The sequence below is a fragment of the Oreochromis niloticus genome, linkage group LG7 (genome assembly GCF_001858045.2).
Source record: "Oreochromis niloticus isolate F11D_XX linkage group LG7, O_niloticus_UMD_NMBU, whole genome shotgun sequence".
NCBI lineage: Eukaryota > Metazoa > Chordata > Actinopteri > Cichliformes > Cichlidae > Oreochromis > Oreochromis niloticus.
This window is the reverse complement of record NC_031972.2, coordinates 20,671,388-20,692,002: the sequence shown is the minus strand read 5'-3', so window position 1 is coordinate 20,692,002 and position 20,615 is coordinate 20,671,388. Positions and strand designations below refer to the sequence as shown.

The window sequence follows — 20,615 nt, the reverse complement described above, 5'->3', positions numbered from 1 at the left end:
TAACACACTGGGGTTTTTTTAAATGTACATCTATGTTACCATTATGGTGACTTGTTTTTAAAAATGCTTCATCTTAAAAGACAAATTATTGACTTTGTTTAAGACACTAAGTCTTTGCTGCGGGATTAAATTCAACAGTAGCTCTGTCTTCAAATAAAATCTAAATTTAACATGATTTGCCCACAGGGGGGCAGCACCAGAATAACACTATAATTATGTCACTCACACGCATATTCACTTAATAATAAGCAGCGTGGTCAAACTTGATTAATTTAATGCTGTACATAGCTTTAACTCTAGAGTTAGCACATGCTCCTTTGACCTGAGAGGAATGTATCTGTGTAATAACGTCACTAAAAAAAATGTTTCTATAAATATTGTAACTGTTTAGTAAGTCATGCTGATCTTAGACGTTTAGCTTAGGCTTGCTAACAGTTACATACAGCTGGGTAAAAGCCCATCTTCATGACTGTTGTGGGACCTGCTTGTTGTGTATCAGTTTATATGAGCGGATGTGTCCGCCTGTGTGCTACTTAAAGCCTGTTTGTGTGATCTGTGTCTAAATTAAAGAGATGCATTAATGGAAAAAGATTTTCATGTTTTATTAAGCTTTTATACGTTTAAAAAAAAGCACAAAACACAGAAACATTCAAACTCATTCAGTGCATGATGAAAATAAAACACACCAGTGTGGTATTCAGATTGTGGTAAGGTGAACTGCTTTCATTGTCACTGAAGTGTCTCGTGCATTGATAGGTATGTAACAGTGCTAGAGCTAGAATCCAGGTGTGCAACACGCAGAAACATGAAGACTGGGTTGTAAGCGCTGTTAGAGTGATTTCTATGATACAAATGTGAGAAAATTGGAGCTTCATTTTTGGATTCTAATACCTTTAGAAAAAAGAAAAGAGTTACTGAGTGTAGATTTTACTGGTAATTAAAAAAAACATTTATGTTAAAATCATAAAATAAGGAGCCTTGAATAATTAGATAATAGCTCCTGTGCAAAATGGTTACACATCTCATGTCTTCCAGGTTCAAGTCCTTTCAGCCATCAAATGTTTCACTGCTGCTACAAGTATCAAATATTTGTGTGAATTTAAAGGTAAGGTCATGGCACCGTGAATTTCAGATGTGAAAATTTATCATCTTTATGAAAGTGATTTATGACCTGTTGGCCCATTTCGGTCAGACTGCAGGTATCTGAGGTTTGAATATGTAAAATATTGCTAAAAGGAGGCGGCGACTTCATCTCACCAACGTGTACTCATATCTGTCCACGATTGTTTTTGCCTGATTTCCAAACATGAAATGTTATTACTGGTGTTCCTCGTTGACTTAAATACAATTAGTCTCTGTTGTCTGCGCTCATGTGCATTAAATTCCATGTAGTTTGCGACTCAAACTGAGGGCATGGCTACACGCGAGGGCGAAAAGGGCATCCATGTTTATTTAATCAGATATGTAAAGCAATAAGTGTGCATGGTTTTCTTTTAACAATTGAATTACAGGAAAGGTAACAGTGGCAGAGAGAAATCACATGAAGCGTCACAGCACCCACTGTAACTGCTGTTTGAGGGTGTCACTAACTAACCTCTCATTCCTTTATTAATTATCCTATGATATCTAGTGAAATAACAATGATTTTTACAACTTCCCACAGCCCTTGAAGATGTATTATGTCAGAGTTATCTGTAGGTCTGACTTTTCTTGTTAGTTAAACCAAGAACTTCAAAATTCTGGGGTCTTGTAGGGCGCTTAGAGCTTTTTACCTCATTGGTAAATGTTTCATTAATCATAATCAAGCAGGAGCAGTGCATTTGCTTGGATACATCCAGCATACATGTAGCCCTGCTGGATTTAAGTGTTGCTCCTCTGGCTGCAGGTGATCCTCCATGGCAGCCCTTCCTTAGAAAGATACAGCACAGGCTGAATGGTGCTGCTGAAGTCCATCAAGCCGAAGGCGATGTAGTGAATATAGCAGCGAAACACATCGGGGGAAAAGTACTCTTTGAAGGGGAAGAGTGCGACAGGTGGGAAGTAGTTGAACACTATGATGGCCAGGATAATGAGGACCATCTTGAAGGCTTTCTTCTTCACGGGATGCATGGCATCTCCGCCAGGCCGCGACTGCCTCAGCACCCAGAGGATCGCTACGTTGCAGTACACCATGAAGGCGAACGCTCCGAGGATCATCACCGTGAAGACCCTATCGAAGTTAACGATGTTTCCTGCGCATTTGGCAGCCGCGTAGGCCAGAATGATCACCCAGACCACAATGGCCAGGACTGCCCTGTGCAGACGGTCCTTGAGCTTAGTGAAGATGATGGGGTGGACCACGGCCATGTAGCGGTCCAGGCAGATGCAGGAGAGGAAGAGGGGCGAGGAGTCTTTCATGCCGTAGAAGAAGCGCAGGACGTACCAGGTGCTGGTGGTCGTGGTGAGGAAGACGAGGTTTACGAGCTCCAGGGGCGGGATGAGACAGAAGAGGACGTCCAAAACTGCCAGATGAAGGATGAAGATGTCAGAGGTGGAAGAGTCGCGTTTGTTCTTGTGGATGAGCCACAGCACTGTGACATTGGCTGGGATGCCTAGGAACATGTTAGCGAACTGCAGGCTCAGATACCAGATAAGTACGGCTGGCATGTTTCTGCAGGACTCGAACACTGTCTTCTCAACCGCAGTGGAGTTGAGCGGTCTGTGAGAGATGAAGAGCAGAGACGAATTGACATAGAAAACCTCCATGACCTCTCAGCTAGATCAGAAAGGGAAGTTTTGAGAAGATGTGCAAAGATCTGTAAGATAAGAGGTCAGCAAGGCCCGTTAGAATCAAGAGTCAAGCAGTAACACAGTATTAAAGTGTTTCAGGGTGATGTTGGTAGAGGCGAGTTGACACAGAGCTGTTGCTATCCTACTGCTGCTTTAACATTTCACTTTACTGGGTGGCTAATTTTGTTGCTATATTGGGAGTTATACTGTCACAATATATGCGTTTGCATTTAAAGCAGCACGGCATGTATTTTTGCATTTTTGACACTTGAGCCAGAGATAAATGAAGAATAACTGCTTGAATCAGTCTTTCCAGACTTCACACTTTTTTTTTTTAACAGGGTTAAAAAAAAAACCTCTTCAATACCCAAGTGAACATCCTGATCCTGCAAGTAAAACTGAAGTCTTATTTAATTTTTTTTTATTAATAACAGCTGGCTAATGTTAGAAAGATCATAAACAGAATTAGTTACAGCTCATTAATTCAGTAATGATACACCTCTCACCCTTTATTCATATTCTTATGAACAGAAATCGTCTTACCTCTCAGCCTCTTTTGCCTTTAACTGTTCAAGTACAACACCCTCAATAGCCTCGCAACCACATATACAAAGTTTTTACACACCCCCACAGAGCTGTGACGTGACTGTGTATAATATTACTGACAGCTGCTGGAATTGTTTGTGTGGGTTTGTGCATATTTCCATGCACCACACCATTTCTATCTGTGGCATGTAAATGTGCAGCCTGAGCTGAACAGAGCTCCATCTCATGCAGAACAAAAGTGCTCATAAAGGTTGCGGCACTAGCCAATGAAGAAAACACGGCCACCAAGATCAGCTAACACAGGATGCAGACACTTAAGCAAAACTGTTTCTACTGTAATCTAGCGATCAGGAGTTACCAGGTGCTCACCTGATTAGTGGGATGTCTTCCTGAAGCGGCTGGTGCCCAAAATCTCCACGAATCATTCATGTGTGTCCTGTTTACATCTTTTCCAGTTTGAGAGCCCCTACCTCAAAATGATTAAGAAACATATGAAAGAACATGAGCCAACACTTCGGGGATCATCCAATCACAGCGTGGAGATGAGGGCGTGGAGGCTGAGGATCTCCCTCTGGATGCCACGATGTCTTTTTTGGCCCGTGTGCACCACCTTTAAAATGAACACTGACAAAACTAACGCAAGTAATTTCTCGAATGGGTGAAAGGTAGTTGAAGCGGTTTGAAATAAACAGCTAAAAAGAAAAAAAAACAGGTTAAAACAAAGATTAAGGGAGGAGCAGATGTTGCGGCAAGTCGTCATCCATTCACAGCGATTGGCAATGATGCAACAAACTAATGGTGCCTGACGGAAAATCGGCAGTAAACAACTGATGCAACAGTCCAGAAAAATCACTTCTGATTGGTGTAACATGTGTAACAGGTTACATGAGACTGTCAGGTTTCACGGTGTGATGTCTGCCAGGTGGGTTATCAAGCACGCCAAACGGGGGACGCGTCCTTATTCCTACTGAAATACTGCACGTCACCTCACGCCATGATTCACAATTACACCATAAATGCTTTGAGGATCTATGGAGACCTTTAATGTGGAGGATTACAGAATTACCTCTCAGGTGACCTTTGACCTTTTCACAACCTATCACAATTAATTTAAAAGACTGTTGTGAAGTTTACAGTCTCTGAACATGTAGACGTCTGTCAGTCCCTTCATGGCGTCCTGCTCGTTTATAGCGTTTCAGTGGTTTGGGTTGTTTGAACAGCTTTACAAGGTGCCTGCTGAGGTTTGTTTACCTTTGAGTTTGTGTGTGTGTGTGTGTGTGTGTGTGTGTGTGTGTGTGTGTGTGTGTGTTGTCAGGTATACAGGGGGTGTTTCTCCCTCATGAAAGGTGGAAGACTTCCACAGGTTTGCTCTGATACTCTATCATCAGAAAGAACAAAAGCAGATGGCAACGACAGCAACACGTCAGCTGTTTTCTGAATCACAGACACATTTTGTGGCTTCACATAACTTTTAAATGAATATTAGTATTTGTCATCGATTTCAAAGACTCTTACCTTGGTCATGTTGTACAAAATAATCCTTTATATCTACGCTGTTCCAGTGCAGATAACGATTACACTGATATCCCTCATCGGTGTCAGTTGTCGGTGTCGACGGTGACTCGGGTATAAATTAGACTTGGCGAGCCTCCTTGTGCGCACACAGACCTGCCTAGGAACAGCGTGATTTTCCACATCTGTTGCATCGTGTGACCATCTGGCTGCGAGCAGTTTGACATTAGACGTCACACTGAGTTGCATTGCTTGGACCTCCAAGGTTTCACGGTCCACGACAGTGCAGCATCTTTACAAAGTATTTTATTTACATTTTTTTCTAGGAGAAAATAGTGTGAATTGGGAAAAACTTGTTAGAAGGATCACATTCATTCTTTAACACAGCCTGAACTCTCTTAGGCAGCCTTCCTGTACTTTCTTTAAATAGTTTTCTGGAATAGTTTTCCAGGCTTCTTCAAAGCTCTTCTTTGGATGTTGGATGCCTGGATGCCTTCTGTTCTCTGTCCACATGATCCCACATTGCTTCAATAATGATAAGGTCTGGGCTCTGGGGAGGCCAATCCATGAATGCTTCAGTGTTTTTCTATCCAGGTATGTTTTTACTGCATTTGCTATGTGTTTGGGATCATAGTTGTGCTAAAAAAAATGAAGCCATTGCCAATAAAACGTTTTCCTGATGGTATTGCACAGTGGATCAAAGTTTGATGGCACTTTTCTGTGTTCGTAATTCTGTAAATTTTCACAAGATCTCCAACACCTCTGACTAAAATGAAGCCAGAGGCAGAGCCTCCATCTGTTCCCACTGGTTTTCAGTCCAGTTTTTGTGTTATTTGGCATACCTCAGGCGTTTGCCTTTCATAAGAATGGCTTCTTGACAGCCACCTTCCCACTGAAGCTATTTATGAAGTGCTTTCAGATGGATCTACTGAAGGTCTAGATGTATCTCTCAGTCCTGTGTCAGGTCTTTGTCTTGTTTATTAAGGATATGAACTTTAGATATTGTACATTTTCTGTGGATAGGATTTATTTCAGTCCTCCTGGTTCTTTTTTGTCCTCCACTTGTCCATCTCCCTGAAATCTTTTAAGGACAGACTGCACACCACACTGAGATATGGCAGGTTGTCAGTCAATAGCTCTTTGGGAATCAGCTTGTTGGTGCACAAATACTGTTTTATGCCTGTGCTATCTTTAGCATTTTTTGCAGATTGAACTAAAGACATGGAAATAAATCATGCATTTTTGCAACAGGCTGCTAGTACCAAAGTTATGTGTAGACACAACAATGGTTCTTCCCTTGGATTAGGTTCCTTTAAATGATGCTCAGTTGGTCCCAAGGGGGTCCAAAGTGTGCCAAGAAAATATCCCCCACACCATTACACCACCAACAACCTAAATATTCATGTACTGTGCAACAAATTCTGACCCTACTATCCAAATACACACCAGAAATCAAGATTCTTTAGACCAGGCAACAATTTTCCCTGACTTTGACTGTCCAATTTTGGTTAGTCCATGTGAATTGTAGCTGTCTTAACTGATGAGAGTGGTGCACAGCGTGGTCTTCTCCTGCTGTAGCTAATGTTCAACTTGTACAGTCTTTTGCATACTTGGTTGTAATTAGCTGCTATTTGTTGCCTTCCTATCAGCTTGCAGCAGTCTGACTATTTTCCTGATTTCTAACAAGACATTTTCTTCCTGAGAACTGCTGCTCACTTCATATTTTCTTTTTTTCAGGCCATCCTCTAAAAAACCTTAAGCTTGGTTGTTTGGGAAAATCCCAGTAGGTCAGCCTGTTTGGCACTAAAAAAAAAACACGCCCCATATAAAATCACTTAAATCTTTCTCTTTCTTCTTCTTTCTGAAGCTCGGTTTAAACTTCAGCAGGTCGTCTGGCAGTGAGTTGTTGCCATCTGTGGGAGAAGTGCAAACATGTTGCATTAATTACATCAGGCAATCATCGCTAGCAGCCAACAAGGGAAATCTCCTGGAGTTATGACCAGGAATCACAGCAGAGCTAAACGGGCCAGATTATCCTTAAATATCAGTTCTACTCAAGTTTTTCTTTTAATATTTAACTGCTTTGCTGTGTAAATTGCAATTGCAGTTTGTGATTAGCAAACTGCATCAAAATATGGAAGCAGAAAAAGAGAAGTGAGACCACAGAGCTGCTCATCTTTTCTGATATAGACTAGCTGATATTACTTTTGCATCAGCATCCACATTTCTTTTAAATAAGCTTTGTGCACACTGAAAGATAATCGATATGAAAAGAGCTGAGATTCAAACAAATATCATCCATTTCTGTCATATTGTGCTGTTTTTATAATGTTTATTCTTTAATTTAAGTGTTTAGCGTCAGCACAGCTTGTGGGAAAATGCATCTCGAAGAACCACAGAACAAGTGTCATCGCTGTCATGTTTATTTCTGACATTTAACCTGAAGTCTGAGTCCTCTCAATAGAAAGCAGAAGGAAAAAAGAGTTTCACACATCATATAGTTTGAGCAGCAAGAAACATACAATCAAACAAGTGGGGGCCGGACACCCACACGGGACAGAAACTGTGTTATACGCAGACTTCCCAGCAGTACCATGCAGTTGCTACTGAACCATAATGTGTTTATTTATTTCTATTTCCACCCACAAACTAAACAGTACTCCTGTAAACTTGCAGACTGCTGGTAAAAGGGGAAACATGCAAGGACAAAACAGGGTTTTCACATCTGTGCTAGCGTTTTAATTTCTAAGATTCAAAGTGAAATCTCTTCAGAGATTCCTTCAGGTCATGGAGGCAGGTCCTCCAGGGGTGTCCTGTGGTGTCTGGCACCAGATCGTTTGGGCCTCTGTGGATCAAGCTTGTTCTGCATCAGCGAGGCTGGAAGTCAGATGTCTGCCATGCTCCTTGAGCATCTTCAACGGTGTTTGCAGAGTGGCAGGCTGTTGCTATCAGTCTGACCTTCAGCAGGGTTTAGGCGAATGTTATGAGTCAAAACATCATCAGCGCGAATTCTAGGGAATAATATTTCCCAACAGAACACTCCATTGTATCGGAGTCATCAGTGCTTATTTTGTTTATTTGTACTATGTTTTTTTTTTTTATTTCCGGCAGCAGCTCACCCAAAACATTCACCATCTACTACGTTCATGCTCCGCAGCTTTCTTCCACATGCAAACTTCCAAATTTCCCTAATCCACCTCTGCCTCTGCATCTCATTGGATAGTAGGCTATCCTTCCATTTTTTTTCTCCAGTCTTTAAAAAAAGATAATAACATTCAAAAACTGAGGAACATTTAACATGCTACTATGAAATACAAACTGCTCTTTCAGTAATTCATCTCTGTCAGTGTTTGAAATCAAACACTGTGAAACCAGGGAAACGTGCTATTGAGGATTAATTTACATCAAAGGGGAGAAATACTGAAAGTCGGTGACAAAGTGTCTCTTATACAGATTGAAATAAAAGTACCAAACTTAAAAAAATGTATTTAGGTCACAGCAAGCGTATCCAGCTAATGATTTGTTTTCCTTTTTAAGAGTATGGCGTTTTATTCCAAGAGAAATGTCCCCTCCCCGCCACTTCCACTGTCCAATAGCTTCTCAAACCGCTACTTAAGAACTTAAGAAGTTGGACTCCCGGTGAATGTAAACGTTCGTGTTATTTGTTTGTTGTGCAGTGGAGATCCTCTAATCCTGCAAGAAATGGAGTGATGGGACCATGAGCCTCAAGTTCCAGTCTTCTTTTTCTTCTAACCCTAACAGGAGTGTTATTGCAGTACTCGTACAACGAGAAAAAAAGAAAAAAAAAAAAGGAAAAAGGATTTAGACAGGATCAGTGTTAGGATCAGGAGTGCTCGCATCTAGCAGCAGTGCGTGGTTTGATTTGGGTTGGAGTGCTCGCATTTATGGCTAAAGGTGCGTCACTGTCCCAAACGGGCAGCTGGGTAAACAGGAGTCAGTTTCAGATTACCGCCGTGCTGATATGACATCATCATGATGTCTCCTAGCTGACGTTTGGTGTTGGGTGGAGTTTCTTTTTTTTCAGATAAAGGTGGAATCCAAGGTGCTTGTGTCTTGTGCACTGCGGGCTCGGGCCTCAAAAAGCTGCTTTATCAAAGACGACTTCTCCTGCTCCAGCTGGGTGATCCGCTCGCTTTTCTCCGTCACCTCCTTAAAGAAAAGGTAGAAGAGAAAATAAGTGAGCAGGCTTTAAAAAAAACAACCAAACAGTATGTTTGGTTGGTTATTGGTGACACATTAAATATATAAAACCTGAGTGAGGAGGTGGTTCTGGTCCTTCAGTCTCTGGATGGCTTGTGGAGGAGCTGGAGCAGGAGGCTGGGCGTTAGCTGAGAGAGCTGCTGTCTGAGCGCCGCTGGAAGGAAATGGCTGCTAAGAAACGAACAGGAACCTGTTACACTTCAGCTCTGCCACAGTGTGTCACAGAGTAACAAAATTAACATGTTGAACATTAACCTGGCTTCCCTTTAACTGCTTTGCCTGCTTCAGGCTATTTATTATTATTTTGAGAAATATTTACTGCATTCAACATTTCCAGGTAACAAAAAGAAAAGACATGCTCTGAGTAGGACAAAATTAGGTTTTAAATAAATTCCACTTATTTTTTTTTAACTTTCTTTCATTTCATGCCATTTAATAAAACTCTGATAATGCTGAGACCCACGTCCTTTATTACAGCTAAATGACTATAAGCATAATGTTTCTCAGGTTTTGTGACTCTTTGGGATTTTATTCTAAGAAATGCTGATTCTTAACCCCAATTCTTTCATTAGAGTAGCAAATATTCAGGCCCCGTAGGGTTGTGGTTGGCTTATTACAAACACATACATTACATTACAACATTACACAATTTACACAGGCTGACATTGCACTTTATCTACAGAAAACAGAGAAAGACAATATTGAAACCCACATAAAGAGTTCCTCAGGAGCTGGGCGTGATAAGCATGTTCTGGTTATTGGACATTTTGAAAAGGTCGAGAAAAGTTTAAATCCCAATTTAGGGGTTGTAATTAGATTACACTAATAAATCCCAAATCATTAGCAATGCCTGACTCTGCTTAAATCCTAAAACAAAGAAAAACAAAAGACAAACTCACCATTCCAATAAGCTCATTAAGGCAGCGGTTGGCTTCTTGTAATTTGGGAATGAGAACATTCATGCGACTCTGATTGGCTTCTGTGAAAAAATCCTGCAAACGAGAGAGCATGAAAAAACAATCAGGGTGACATTCAGGCATCAAGTGAAAGAAAGATCCCGTGGCAAGCTGGGATGGTGACTTGACAAAGCATTTGTAAACTCAGGTAAAAAATAGTGTCCAATCAGGTAAAAGTGCTTGAAAATCAGTTTCAGAGACATAAACCAAGCCCTGTTACATATTTTTATTTTGTCTGAGGTAACTGAATTACTCTTCGCCTGCCCTTAAATTATCATTTTCTTGCATTTCTCGCTCACATTTACAAGCAGTGACTGGAAAGGTTATAGCAGAAAGTTGCATATAAAAGATGGAGGTAGTGCCTTAAACCTGCATTCTTTCTAACTGCCAGCAGGGGGTCACTTCTATAGTTGTATGTAGCAGCCATTCCCAAACTTCAGACTACTTATAATCCACCCAACCTTAAAACTGCGACTCTGTGGAAAATAAAGCATTTCCTATGTGTTCTCATTCATTAATCCTGATGATTTTCCATCAACAGCCTTACTTTTCCAAGATAAGACAAGTCTAAGATCAAAAATTAGTCAGAAAAATGAAAAATAATAATAAGTCACTTTTAGATCCCAAGTTTTTTTCCCCCAGGATTTCAAAAGAAAAACATAATGGGGGAAAAAAAAAATATATATATATATCAGCTTATGCTTTAAGTTTTTTTAAAAGTTGCAATTTTTAACATTATGAATTCCTTTGTATTTATATATTTTTAAATCTTAAATTATTATTTTTTATATAATCTTATATATTTTATTATTCATATTATTATTGTTGTTGTTTTTATTATTATTTAAAAAACATAACTTCAAAATGACCCCTCACCCCACCTCCAGTACCATTACAGCCTACCACTGTGAAAGTGACTTTGATTTATGTGCTCAGTAAGCATTTTCTTTTACTCTGTGACTAACAATGCATTACTAAATTAGTGACTTCAAAAAAGGATCAGACGTTAGCCACATCCATCTTTTATATACAGTCTATACGAATGATTGAAAAAAATGTCATGCTTCTGTGACACAAAAGGTGAGCAAAATTGATTAATTAATAGTTGACTTGAAGCAAAGTCAAATCATATCAAAGCTGCAGTAGGCAGAAATAATAAAATATAGAGTCCACCATCATCCTGCAGCTTACTATAGTCCCTTCAATTAAAAAAATAATAAATACAACATTTCAAAACCAACTTTCTGAGATGAAAGTCTTCTCTTTAATCAGCTCCATCACCATGTCTATTATTTATATTCATATTTTTATTCATATCGTGAAATCACAGCAGTTGCCTTAAGGTGCTTTATATTGAAAGGTAAAGACTTTACAATGATAGAATCTTTTGTACTTTTTCTAATGCTTCATAATATTCAGCTGATCTTTTAGGAAATGTGATTCCCTAAAGTCGCCCATAATGAACTAGATTTTCTAAAGCCTGAAATAGTGCACGGCCGTAGATCCCGTTGCCTACTTCAATCTTAACGAAGAGCCAGGAGAGCACTCAAACTGTGCAACCTCCAGTTCACACTGAATGCAATATCACAACAAATTACTGAGACAGTCGCAGCCTCATGCTTAGTGTTTTCATTCATTTCACAGACTAACAATTTATAATTGTATGTTTTAAACAATTAGTCTATATTCTAGATATTTTAGAAGCACTGTCTTGGGTTGCAACATGGTCTATAAGTATTATTTTAAATGCACATCACACTTGGTAGCTGTTTCAGAGTAGTGTTTGAACTGACCGCGCAGTGTGAGCTTTGGCCGATGTGCCGCTGTCTCTCTGTGACATTGTGGATTTGGCCCTGGTACCATTCTCGGGCCCGTTCCACCACTTCCAGGCCCGCCAGCAGGGAATCCTTCTCCTGCTCCAGCTCTTTCATTTGCTTCAACTGCGTGAGTTGAAATTTAAAAGCAGATGTAGGAGAGTAAAAAGAAAGGGGAAGAGAAAAGCTTGGTTAAAAGCCTAAAACAAACTCACCTGAAGTCAATTTCTGTACAGATTCCCCACTGAGACTCTAATGAATGAAAACATTTAAGTTTTGTGACATCACTAAGAGAGCTTTCAAATCAAGATGAAATCTAATCACTGATTTTTTATTTTTTTTTTGCCAGCACTCTGCATGGTAGACAAACTCCAGTCTTTTCACAAGGGCATCCACAGCACGCTCTTTTGTGCTGGCTGAGACAATGGCGCCACACCAGTTGTGCGGGACTCTCTCCCATCATGAACAATGTTTAGAGGAGCAATCACCCCCAGCGCTATGGCAACCGCACAGCAATCTAAGAATGGGGTAAACAGCACTTCAGCTATGGCCACCCCAGTGTTTGTGAAAGAGAGACAGAGAGGAAGAGATGTGTGAGAGAAAAAGCATGTGTGAGTGTGTGTGTGTCTGCAGCCCAGCAAGGCTGCAATGAGTTGTGCTGACCAGGCTGTCCATGCAGCAAGCTGCCACAGTCAAGGCCTCACTGTTGGCATTCAGCCACCTGGTGTGTCATCTATGTCTATCTATCCACCCATGGCTCCATCCATCCAGCCAACCCTGCGCAGCTCCCTACATTCCGCAGATCATCGCTCATACACCAGTAAACATGCAGGAAACACTGCCTGACGACACACTATAATCCTTCACCAAAAGCACTAAAGTGAGTGTTTGCAAATGAAGAGGAGAGGAGGGGGCCTCTGAGAATGAAATGGTCGGAGGGGGGAGTCCATGTTAAGAATGAAGCACCAGTGTCAATTCTCCCAAAGGGCGCAAAGAAGAGAAAATACACAGAGAAGAGATAGAACAGCAAAAAGCTTAAAGGGTTATGGAAGATTTGTGTTTCCCTGCTGTCATGAATGCATACGAAAGCACAGATTTGATACCAAACTGACTCAAAGAACACAAGGTGATTTCAAACTAAAAGGGATAAAAGTGACAAAAACAAGAATATTTATGAAGACTTATTCTGATCATTCGATTAATTGGCAAGTCTTCTTTCCTGACATGTTTAATATGCCTGAATATTAAAGAAACTAAGGCAGGAAGTGCACACATTGGTGAAGAAACGGTTTAAAATGTTATACCCTGTCAATCAGCTAACTCTTAAAGTTAGAGCACATCATTTAGTTACATTTTCTTTAATTAATCAGACTTCTTAAAGACTTTTTTTAATCATAACCCAAAAAGTTAAACTTACACTCACACTGTATCAAATCCTCACCCTGTAACCACCAAAGAATCTTACTTTGTTAATTTTGGGCACAAAGAAAAACCTCACAAATCATTGATTTCTACTGTCCATTTCAGCTCATACATCAAGTGGCTACTGGGAAAACTTTGCACCTCGCTGACACAATTAAATACCAATACAACATCTTCAACAGTGTAACCTTTTCATTACAAAACCATCTCACAGACAGCCTCTAAATGTCTCTATCCTCTATGACTATCTCTCCCTCTCCTTCTCCATCCCTCTCAACCTACTCACCCACAGGAAAAAGTGCAGGGCCTTGCTGCTGTAGAGGCTACTGCTGAGGGGGATGAAGACGGTAGTGTAGGCTGCCCACACAAAAGCTGGGCCGGGCCTGCCAAGCGAGTCCTCTACTTCTACCAGGCCCCTGGGCCCGACTCGGCTCACTACCATCAGGGCAGCAGCGGGCCAAGCCGGCCTGGGGTGGGAGGGACAGAGGGGAGGGGGAAGAGGAGGAGGAGGAGGAGAGGGGCTGGGATGGAGGAAGAAGGAGGGGAGCCGGTCAGTAAATTTCTCCAGACACAGAGGCCAGGGGGAGAAGAAAGAGACGGAGACGCTGACAAAAACACGCAAAAGGAAGAGGGAGAAGAGGTGAGCTGAAAGAGTGGAAAACGTTGAGGCAGGGGGAGAGAGGAAGAGTGAGCGCTGGACCATAGGGTGGGAGGGGCAGAGTCAGAGGGGGAGGCAGGGGGGCAGAGGGATGGGAGGGGAATGTGTGGGCCAATAGGAGGTGAAACAGAGGAGAGCCTGCTCTGGAAATGTTTTCTAAACTTGTCAAAATAGATATTTGTCTGTTTTTCATTAAGTTTCCACACAGGCCTCAGTCTCTCTATGAAACTCCAGCACAAATGTAACGGTGAAAAGGGCCGGCCTGCTAAACTACAACGTGTATATGGCTTAAGGGTCACTGCTTAACTTATCTTTGTTTTTCCAAACAGGCTTAAACATGTAACATTTTCCAGCTGGTCTGTTTATTCCCGTTTGCATGGTAACTTCATAAAAGCCTGAAACGAATGTGTGTGTGTGCTTTTCATTCACCAACCATTCCGTAATCCACTCCATTGGAAATGGTATGCCTCCTCTGCTCTTCCCGGCTCCGCCCGTGTCGCCTTGAGCCACCGGTAAATCCTGTAGCTGATTCACTCTGAGATCTCGGCAAACCGGATTTCACAACACCTAGACAAACGTGAAACAGACAGTTTCATCATAGCGATGCAGTCTGGCGTGCACTCAGTTATTCCTGATGACAGTGGATTAAAAACAGAACACACCGCACTGTAAAAACATTTGAAAAAGTGACAATCTTGCACAGAAAAGTAAAAATACTCCTATTCTTTCCTGCACTATGACATACTTCTTCTATAATTATTCATCTTTTGGCTGCTCGCTTTAACAGTCGCCACAATGGATCATCTCCCTCCATCTCACACTATTCCCAGCATCCTCCTCTGTCACACCAACACTCTGTTCCTCATCACTACATCCAAGAATCTTCTCTGTGGGCTTCCTCTTTTCTTTACCTTTTCACCTGCCTCCATCTCATTCACACACACGTATTCTCTGTAATGCATGACTCCACATCTCAATGCTCTCTTCCACTACACATAGTTATAAAGTGGTGGGTCAATATAAAGTACTGTGCATAACTCTTGAGCCACTCATTTCTTTCTAGGAAACTTTCTTGTAATTTTTTGTTGTCTTAAGCAATATCTCTTCTGGCTATTTGAAGGTCTTCCAAATCAAATGTTTTCTTTGGACATTGGCTGCTTTTTTCCAGTCCTTTTTTATTTATTTATTTAATTATCTGTCATACTCTGATTTCCAAAGTACTTTCAGCTGAAAAATGTCACATATGAGATTGCATATTACTCTAACAGCTCACAAAAAGTAAGACAATGTTTGAACTGATGTATTTGCGCTGCCAGTTTTTACCACAGGAGGGAGCTGCACTCTGTAAATGTGCACTGATGTGACAGCATTTCTATTTTCTATTTTATTTTAAAGTGTGCATATGGTCATAGTCCCTTGTGTGAATTCTTATAGGGATGTAGAGCATCTAAGCTGTTTCCTGAGCCTTGTTGGTGCGTAGAAAGCCAGCAGTGTCCAGCACTTTAATGTTTAACAAGTGAAGGACTGACAGAAGACATCAGGTTAGGATTATTTCTTAAAAAAGGGACAAACTTGGATTTCACATACTGCAGTCCAAGCAGGAGTAGATCTGCTTCCAGTTACTCTATAGATCTAATAAGGTTTCTCTGCAGGGATAGAGAAGCGGTTCAGGTTGCGAACTGGTTCCAGATTGTCTAATCCGTCACAATCTCGTCCCTTGAGGCGTATCACATTCTTTCATCCATGCTTGAAGGTTTGTCTAACAGTAGCACATTGCAAAACAGTGACGTCAAACTTGAGGCAGTCAAGCCTTTAAAAAAAAAAAACCAAAAAAAAAACCCTGTTTCTACACTCCATTCAGAGGGAGATTTAATGAAACTCTTGCATCACTGACACTAAATCTGCACAGGCCTGCCTTTTTCCACATGAATAATAATCAGGAATCAGTGAGCGAATCAATAAAGAATCAAAGCTGTGAACTGAATCGACAGCAGTGCTGTTATCAGTCTAATCTAATTAAAAATCATCCTTATTCTTTTGCCCACTTCTACTCTAACTCTTCTCACACCTGGCCTCTATACCTATGAAATTGGAGTTAGCGAATGTTTTCCTCTTTCCAAGATCATGCTGTCACAGCTGAAGTACACGCAGGTTCTCGTTAAGTGAGAGCTATCTCCAAACTATTCAAAATCTATATGTATCACATCTCAGTGGTATTCTGTGGTATTTTATCATCATCAGATTTTTAGATTTGAGTGCACAGCTTTCACTAAACCAGGAGACAGGGAAAGACAGAGTGTCTGGGATATGTGATGAAGTTCACGGCGTTGAAGAGGATTTCACTGCTGCAGTGATTCAGAAAGTCCTGGCCTGTGTGCTGTAATCTGGACTAATCCAACAGGGTTTGGCTGCATGTGAGAGATTACAGCATGAACACTGCTGGTCAGTCTGTATTATGCACCAAAGTGTGCGGACACATAAGCTGCACACTCTTTTATGATGCTTTAATATTTCTGCCATTAATGTGCCATTATATCAGCATGCAAACTTTTGCTGATTTTGGAATCCAGATCATAGTCAGCACCTAATTCCAGTTCATCCCAGAGGTGGGGTCACAAAGCTGCAAGAACAACGCTGTTTAAAATTTAAGGGTTTCCCTCTATTTCATTTAATCATAGCGACAAAAATGACAAAAAGCAAAAAGCAGTATGTGAGTCTTTGCGTCTGAGCATGAGTAAAAATCAAAATTCACACTGTTCTCAAATGGTATGCAGTTAAAGCCCTGAGGGCTCGACAGAGAGACGGCAAGAGTGTCACTCTTATTGTAGCTCCACACAGGCCTGAGTGTACAGATATGATGCAAACTCAAATAGACTCAAGCTGAGTGTACGTGACTATATGAAAGGGCAAAAAAGAACTGTTGTTCCATATATGACAGCATGTATATAATAAAGAACTTCTCCACCACAGTAGTGGTGTAAGACCAGAAAGCTAAATACTGAAGACTCAAATGAAACTCTAAATCTCTGCAGTTTCTAACATAATCTCTGACCTAGCTTAGGGTTAACGATGGCAATTATTCAACTAAGCACTCGTGATTGCAGCAGAGCCTCTGTTTAAGCCATGACATAATGCCATAATGTGCTATCAAAATCCCAGAGACTGTTATTGGACTCTCTTCAATGTTCCCTTTTTGAACCAGTGGAAAACTCCAGCTGAATAACAAACAGTGACTTGCAAGAAACTCTGAAGATATCGTGCACTTGTGTGGACATCACGGTTCAGTAGCCCCAGTCAAATTATAATAGGGGAATGAAGAGCGTAGGACTGCAGCGGACATATCAGCTCAGGTTATGCATGCAATGTAAGGACTCATCACAGAAATTTAGTGTAATTACTTCTGAGCCCTGGTATTCTCAATTAGCAGCTTCTCAGACGCAGATTAGATGCTTTAATTTTGAAAAAATAAAAATCGATTTAGTTAATCCACCCCCCCAAATATCTGGGAACACATTAATAAATGATTGTTAATTTGGTTAAGAAATGCCAGAAATGTCTTTGTTTTACAAACCTCAGATCAATCTCTGTCATTCAGACTAATTTAAAGCCATCATATTGGACTTTGATAATTATGTCTGGCATTAATTAGTAAGTTATTAACATTTTAAAAGATTCATCGCTCTGGCTAGAAATTTCTGAGGTTGTGGAATTTCATATAATTACATGAAAGCAGCATATTTTATAAACTGAGCAAATCTGGATCTGTTTTCAGTGAGCAGTTATTAGTTGCTGTTATAAATGATGACATAATGAGTCCTGCATGAATTCTCTGCCCCCCTCACACACTTGCACTTTTCTGGTGGCACTTACTTGGTCTCTGGAGCTGTGGAGACTCCAGTGCCAGCGACTCAATGGACCTGCCCCTGCTCTGCTGGTGCTGTGCCAGGTTGGTAACATGGCTCGTGTCGGTGCGGTAACACCCACCCTCTGGAGCGACGGGAATCCTCTCCAAACTCCGCCCGGGTCTCTCGAGGCCCGCGCTGTACCGCGCCGGTCCACACGCCGGGTACCCGGACCCTTCCTCCGGCCTGGCCCGGTCCTGCTGAGGGGGTGCCCGGTGCTGTTGGGTGTTCGTTACGTTACTCGGCCCCAGCGGGCGGACCTTGTTCTCAACCCGAGTCCCGACATTGCATTTGGACAGTGGTGCGAGTTTGTGGTGCTGCTTCGAAGCCTGCTGCGGGTGCACGGCCGCCTGGGCCTTGAAGTTGGAGCTGTTCTCCGGGTTGAGCATGGAGTACCGGAGACCGGCAACAAAGCGCTCAAAAGTGAGGCAGCCATGCGGTGGTGTGACCCTCCTGAGACAGCCCAGCACTCCGCCTGGCAGGTCCCGAGTGTCTGCGCCCTGCCAGCGACTCTCGATCTCTGAGATATGGACGTAGCCCCGGCCACCGTCATCCAAAATGTCAAAGAGGGTCCTCAGGCTGTGCAGGAAGGCTTTGGGCAAACCATCTGTTGAATACTCACTTTCTTTGGGCTGCATTTTGGCAGTTTTAAAGCCGTCTGCGGGTCCCCGAAACACCTCTTTCCTCGACCCAGCTCTGCTGTAAATCACTGAAGTCCCGTTCAGCTTGCAGCTCTGGTCAGTCGCGATCAAAGCCATGAAGGTATTGATAGTCCCCAGCTAATCAGTCAAAAACACACTACACGGGTTGCCTAACTGCATGTAAACACAAAGCTGAAGATACAGAGTGTAAAATAAATTCCCGCTTACTTACTGAGCAACAAAACATATATGTTCATTAACTTTTATCCCCCAAAACGCCTCCGCTGCATATTTTTCGGGAATAACTACCTCCGCCGCTCTGAGATCCATACTTTCCTTTTTCTGCTCAGGACCGCCCTTCAAACGGTTGTGCGCGAGCGTCCCGGGGCCAGCCATTGGCCGCGGTGTGCACGAGCTCCGCGCTCATTGGCTCTGAGCTGAGGTAGGCTCCAGTTTGAGTTGTGCTTTTGTTATTACTAAAGCTGCTCAGACGTTATTCATAAAGCCTGGATATAATTACATACAGGGCGTTTTTAAATAAAAAAGACGTGCAAACTTTCACCTCACACACGTCATATCCGATACAGAACCCCCTTTGTTTAATATTAAATACCTTTAAACTTACAAGTTAAATAAAATAGGCTGTTGATATATGTTTCGTATATTTCAATTTAATAATAGTCATTTAGGAATGTATCTCTTTGCATTAAATTGACTAACACATACCGACTGTGCATAAAAAATACTTCTGTGCTCCATAAAGAAGTCTAGCAGGCAAAACTAAAGGCAAGTATTCTACAAAACAGTAGAATGTTGCTGGTTGCAGGTATTCAAGTTATCATCTCCTCTTCATTCTGGTGCCTGCATGCATGGTCTAGATATTCATTGCAGGCAGCAGTGCCAAGTATTGCAATAAAAGTATTTGCTGTCTTCCTGGTTTCTTAATTTTTGTTTTGCATATTTGTCACATTAACATGTTTTAATCATTGAATATTTTTAATATTAGACAAAGAAAGCCAGAATAAATACAAATGCTGTTTTTAAATGATGATTTAAAAGTCTTGATATGTGTCCCCTAAACCTAATAAATGGTTGTGCCGACCTTAGCAACAAGAACTGCAGTCAAGCATTTGCAATATCTGGAAACATGTCTTTACGTTGCTGTGGAGGAAATTGGCCCATACTTCTTTGCAGAATTGTAGAGTTTTGGAGAATAAACAGTCTGTTTAGGTCATGCTATAGCACGTCAATTGGATTTAAGTCCGAATTTTCACTATGCCACTACAAAACCTTTATTTTATTTATTTATTTATTTTATTCATTCAGAGGTGGACTTGCTAGTATTTTTCAGATTATTGTCCTGTGATGACCAGTCATTCTACTTGAGAATTTTTTTTGGTAGAGAACAGAGTTCAGGTTTTCATCAAATATGCCTTTGTTCAGGTCCTGAAGCAACAATGCAGCCCCAGACCATCACACTACCACCACCATCTTGCTTTTTTATGTTTTATGAATTGCTGTTTTAGTTTTATGCCAGATGTGACACAACACAAATCTTCCAAAAGGTTTTATTTTTTTAATCTCCAGTCTACAGAATATTTTCCCAAAAGGACTCTGGATCATCAGAATGTGTGGGTTTTTTTGTTTGTTTTTTTAATGTGAGACAATCCTTTGTGTTCTTGACAAACAGCCATATTCTGAATAATCTGCAAACCAGAGCGAGAGAGAGTGGAATTGGGCAATCCTACAGGGAGTTCCAGTAATACACTCAAAAGGTTATAAAGGTGTGGATAACTGTTTCAAAATCTTTCAGTGTCAAAGCTGGTTTTAATTTAGTCATAGTTCTCATTTGGTAAAAGCTTCCCATAAGAAAACTTCCAGATTTAATTTAAAAGTCAAGGAAATCTCCATTAAAAAACAACATTTTAACTACAGTTTGTCCATATCTGGATAAACAACAATGTGTGTCAGTGAGGGCTGAATAGAAAAACTTCAGCTTTTTGGTTCATTAGCTGAAGGATTTTTTATTTTTTTTGCCATTCAGGATTTCAAATCACCCAAACAGTAAATATGTTCTTGATGGAGCGGTCACTGTTTGGGTGTGGCAGATAGATAAAAGTGTGTGTCATCATCATAACAGTGATTGTCAATTTTGTGTTTCTGAAAAATGAAGC

At 41.1% G+C, this 20,615-nt stretch overlaps 2 protein-coding genes across 3 annotated transcripts; both read right to left on the bottom strand.

The window, feature by feature from the left end:
* Nucleotides 1–336: 336 nt before the first annotated feature.
* hcar2 (hydroxycarboxylic acid receptor 2-) lies at nucleotides 337–3,344 on the bottom strand. Its single transcript, XM_019362066.2, has 2 exons — nucleotides 3,313–3,344; nucleotides 337–2,795 (listed from the first exon to the last, which is right to left on the bottom strand). Exon 2 carries the CDS (start codon nucleotides 2,743–2,745, stop codon nucleotides 1,861–1,863), a length of 885 nt encoding a protein of 294 aa, XP_019217611.1. The 5' UTR covers nucleotides 2,746–2,795; nucleotides 3,313–3,344; the 3' UTR covers nucleotides 337–1,860.
* A 3,888-nt stretch (nucleotides 3,345–7,232) lies between these two features.
* sapcd2 (suppressor APC domain containing 2) lies at nucleotides 7,233–18,814 on the bottom strand. Of its 2 annotated transcripts, none has more exons than XM_005460214.3 (6): nucleotides 17,769–18,814; nucleotides 14,332–14,465; nucleotides 11,798–11,944; nucleotides 9,948–10,040; nucleotides 9,100–9,219; nucleotides 7,233–8,997 (listed from the first exon to the last, which is right to left on the bottom strand). In XM_005460214.3, exons 1-6 carry the CDS (start codon nucleotides 18,556–18,558, stop codon nucleotides 8,869–8,871), a joined length of 1,413 nt encoding a protein of 470 aa, XP_005460271.1. In that variant the 5' UTR covers nucleotides 18,559–18,814; the 3' UTR covers nucleotides 7,233–8,868. The 2 variants fall into 2 exon arrangements, with proteins under 2 accessions (XP_005460271.1, XP_005460272.1); XM_005460215.3 differs by having other exon boundaries at nucleotides 9,100–9,216.
* Nucleotides 18,815–20,615: the final 1,801 nt, after the last annotated feature.

Bases quoted from the DNA above. Each gene is read 5' to 3' on its own strand.
- hcar2 (XM_019362066.2), bottom strand. From the start codon at position 2,745: ATGGAGGTTTTCTATGTCAATTCGTCTCTGCTCTTCATCTCTCACAGA.
- sapcd2 (XM_005460214.3), bottom strand. From the start codon at position 18,558: ATGGCTTTGATCGCGACTGACCAGAGCTGCAAGCTGAACGGGACTTCA. The intron at 14,466-17,768 runs GTAAGTGCCACC...ACGTTTGTCTAG, and splicing joins TCCACAGCTCCAGAGACCAA to GTGTTGTGAAATCCGGTTTG. The intron at 11,945-14,331 runs GTTGGTGAATGA...CAACTCACGCAG, and splicing joins ATGGAGTGGATTACGGAATG to TTGAAGCAAATGAAAGAGCT.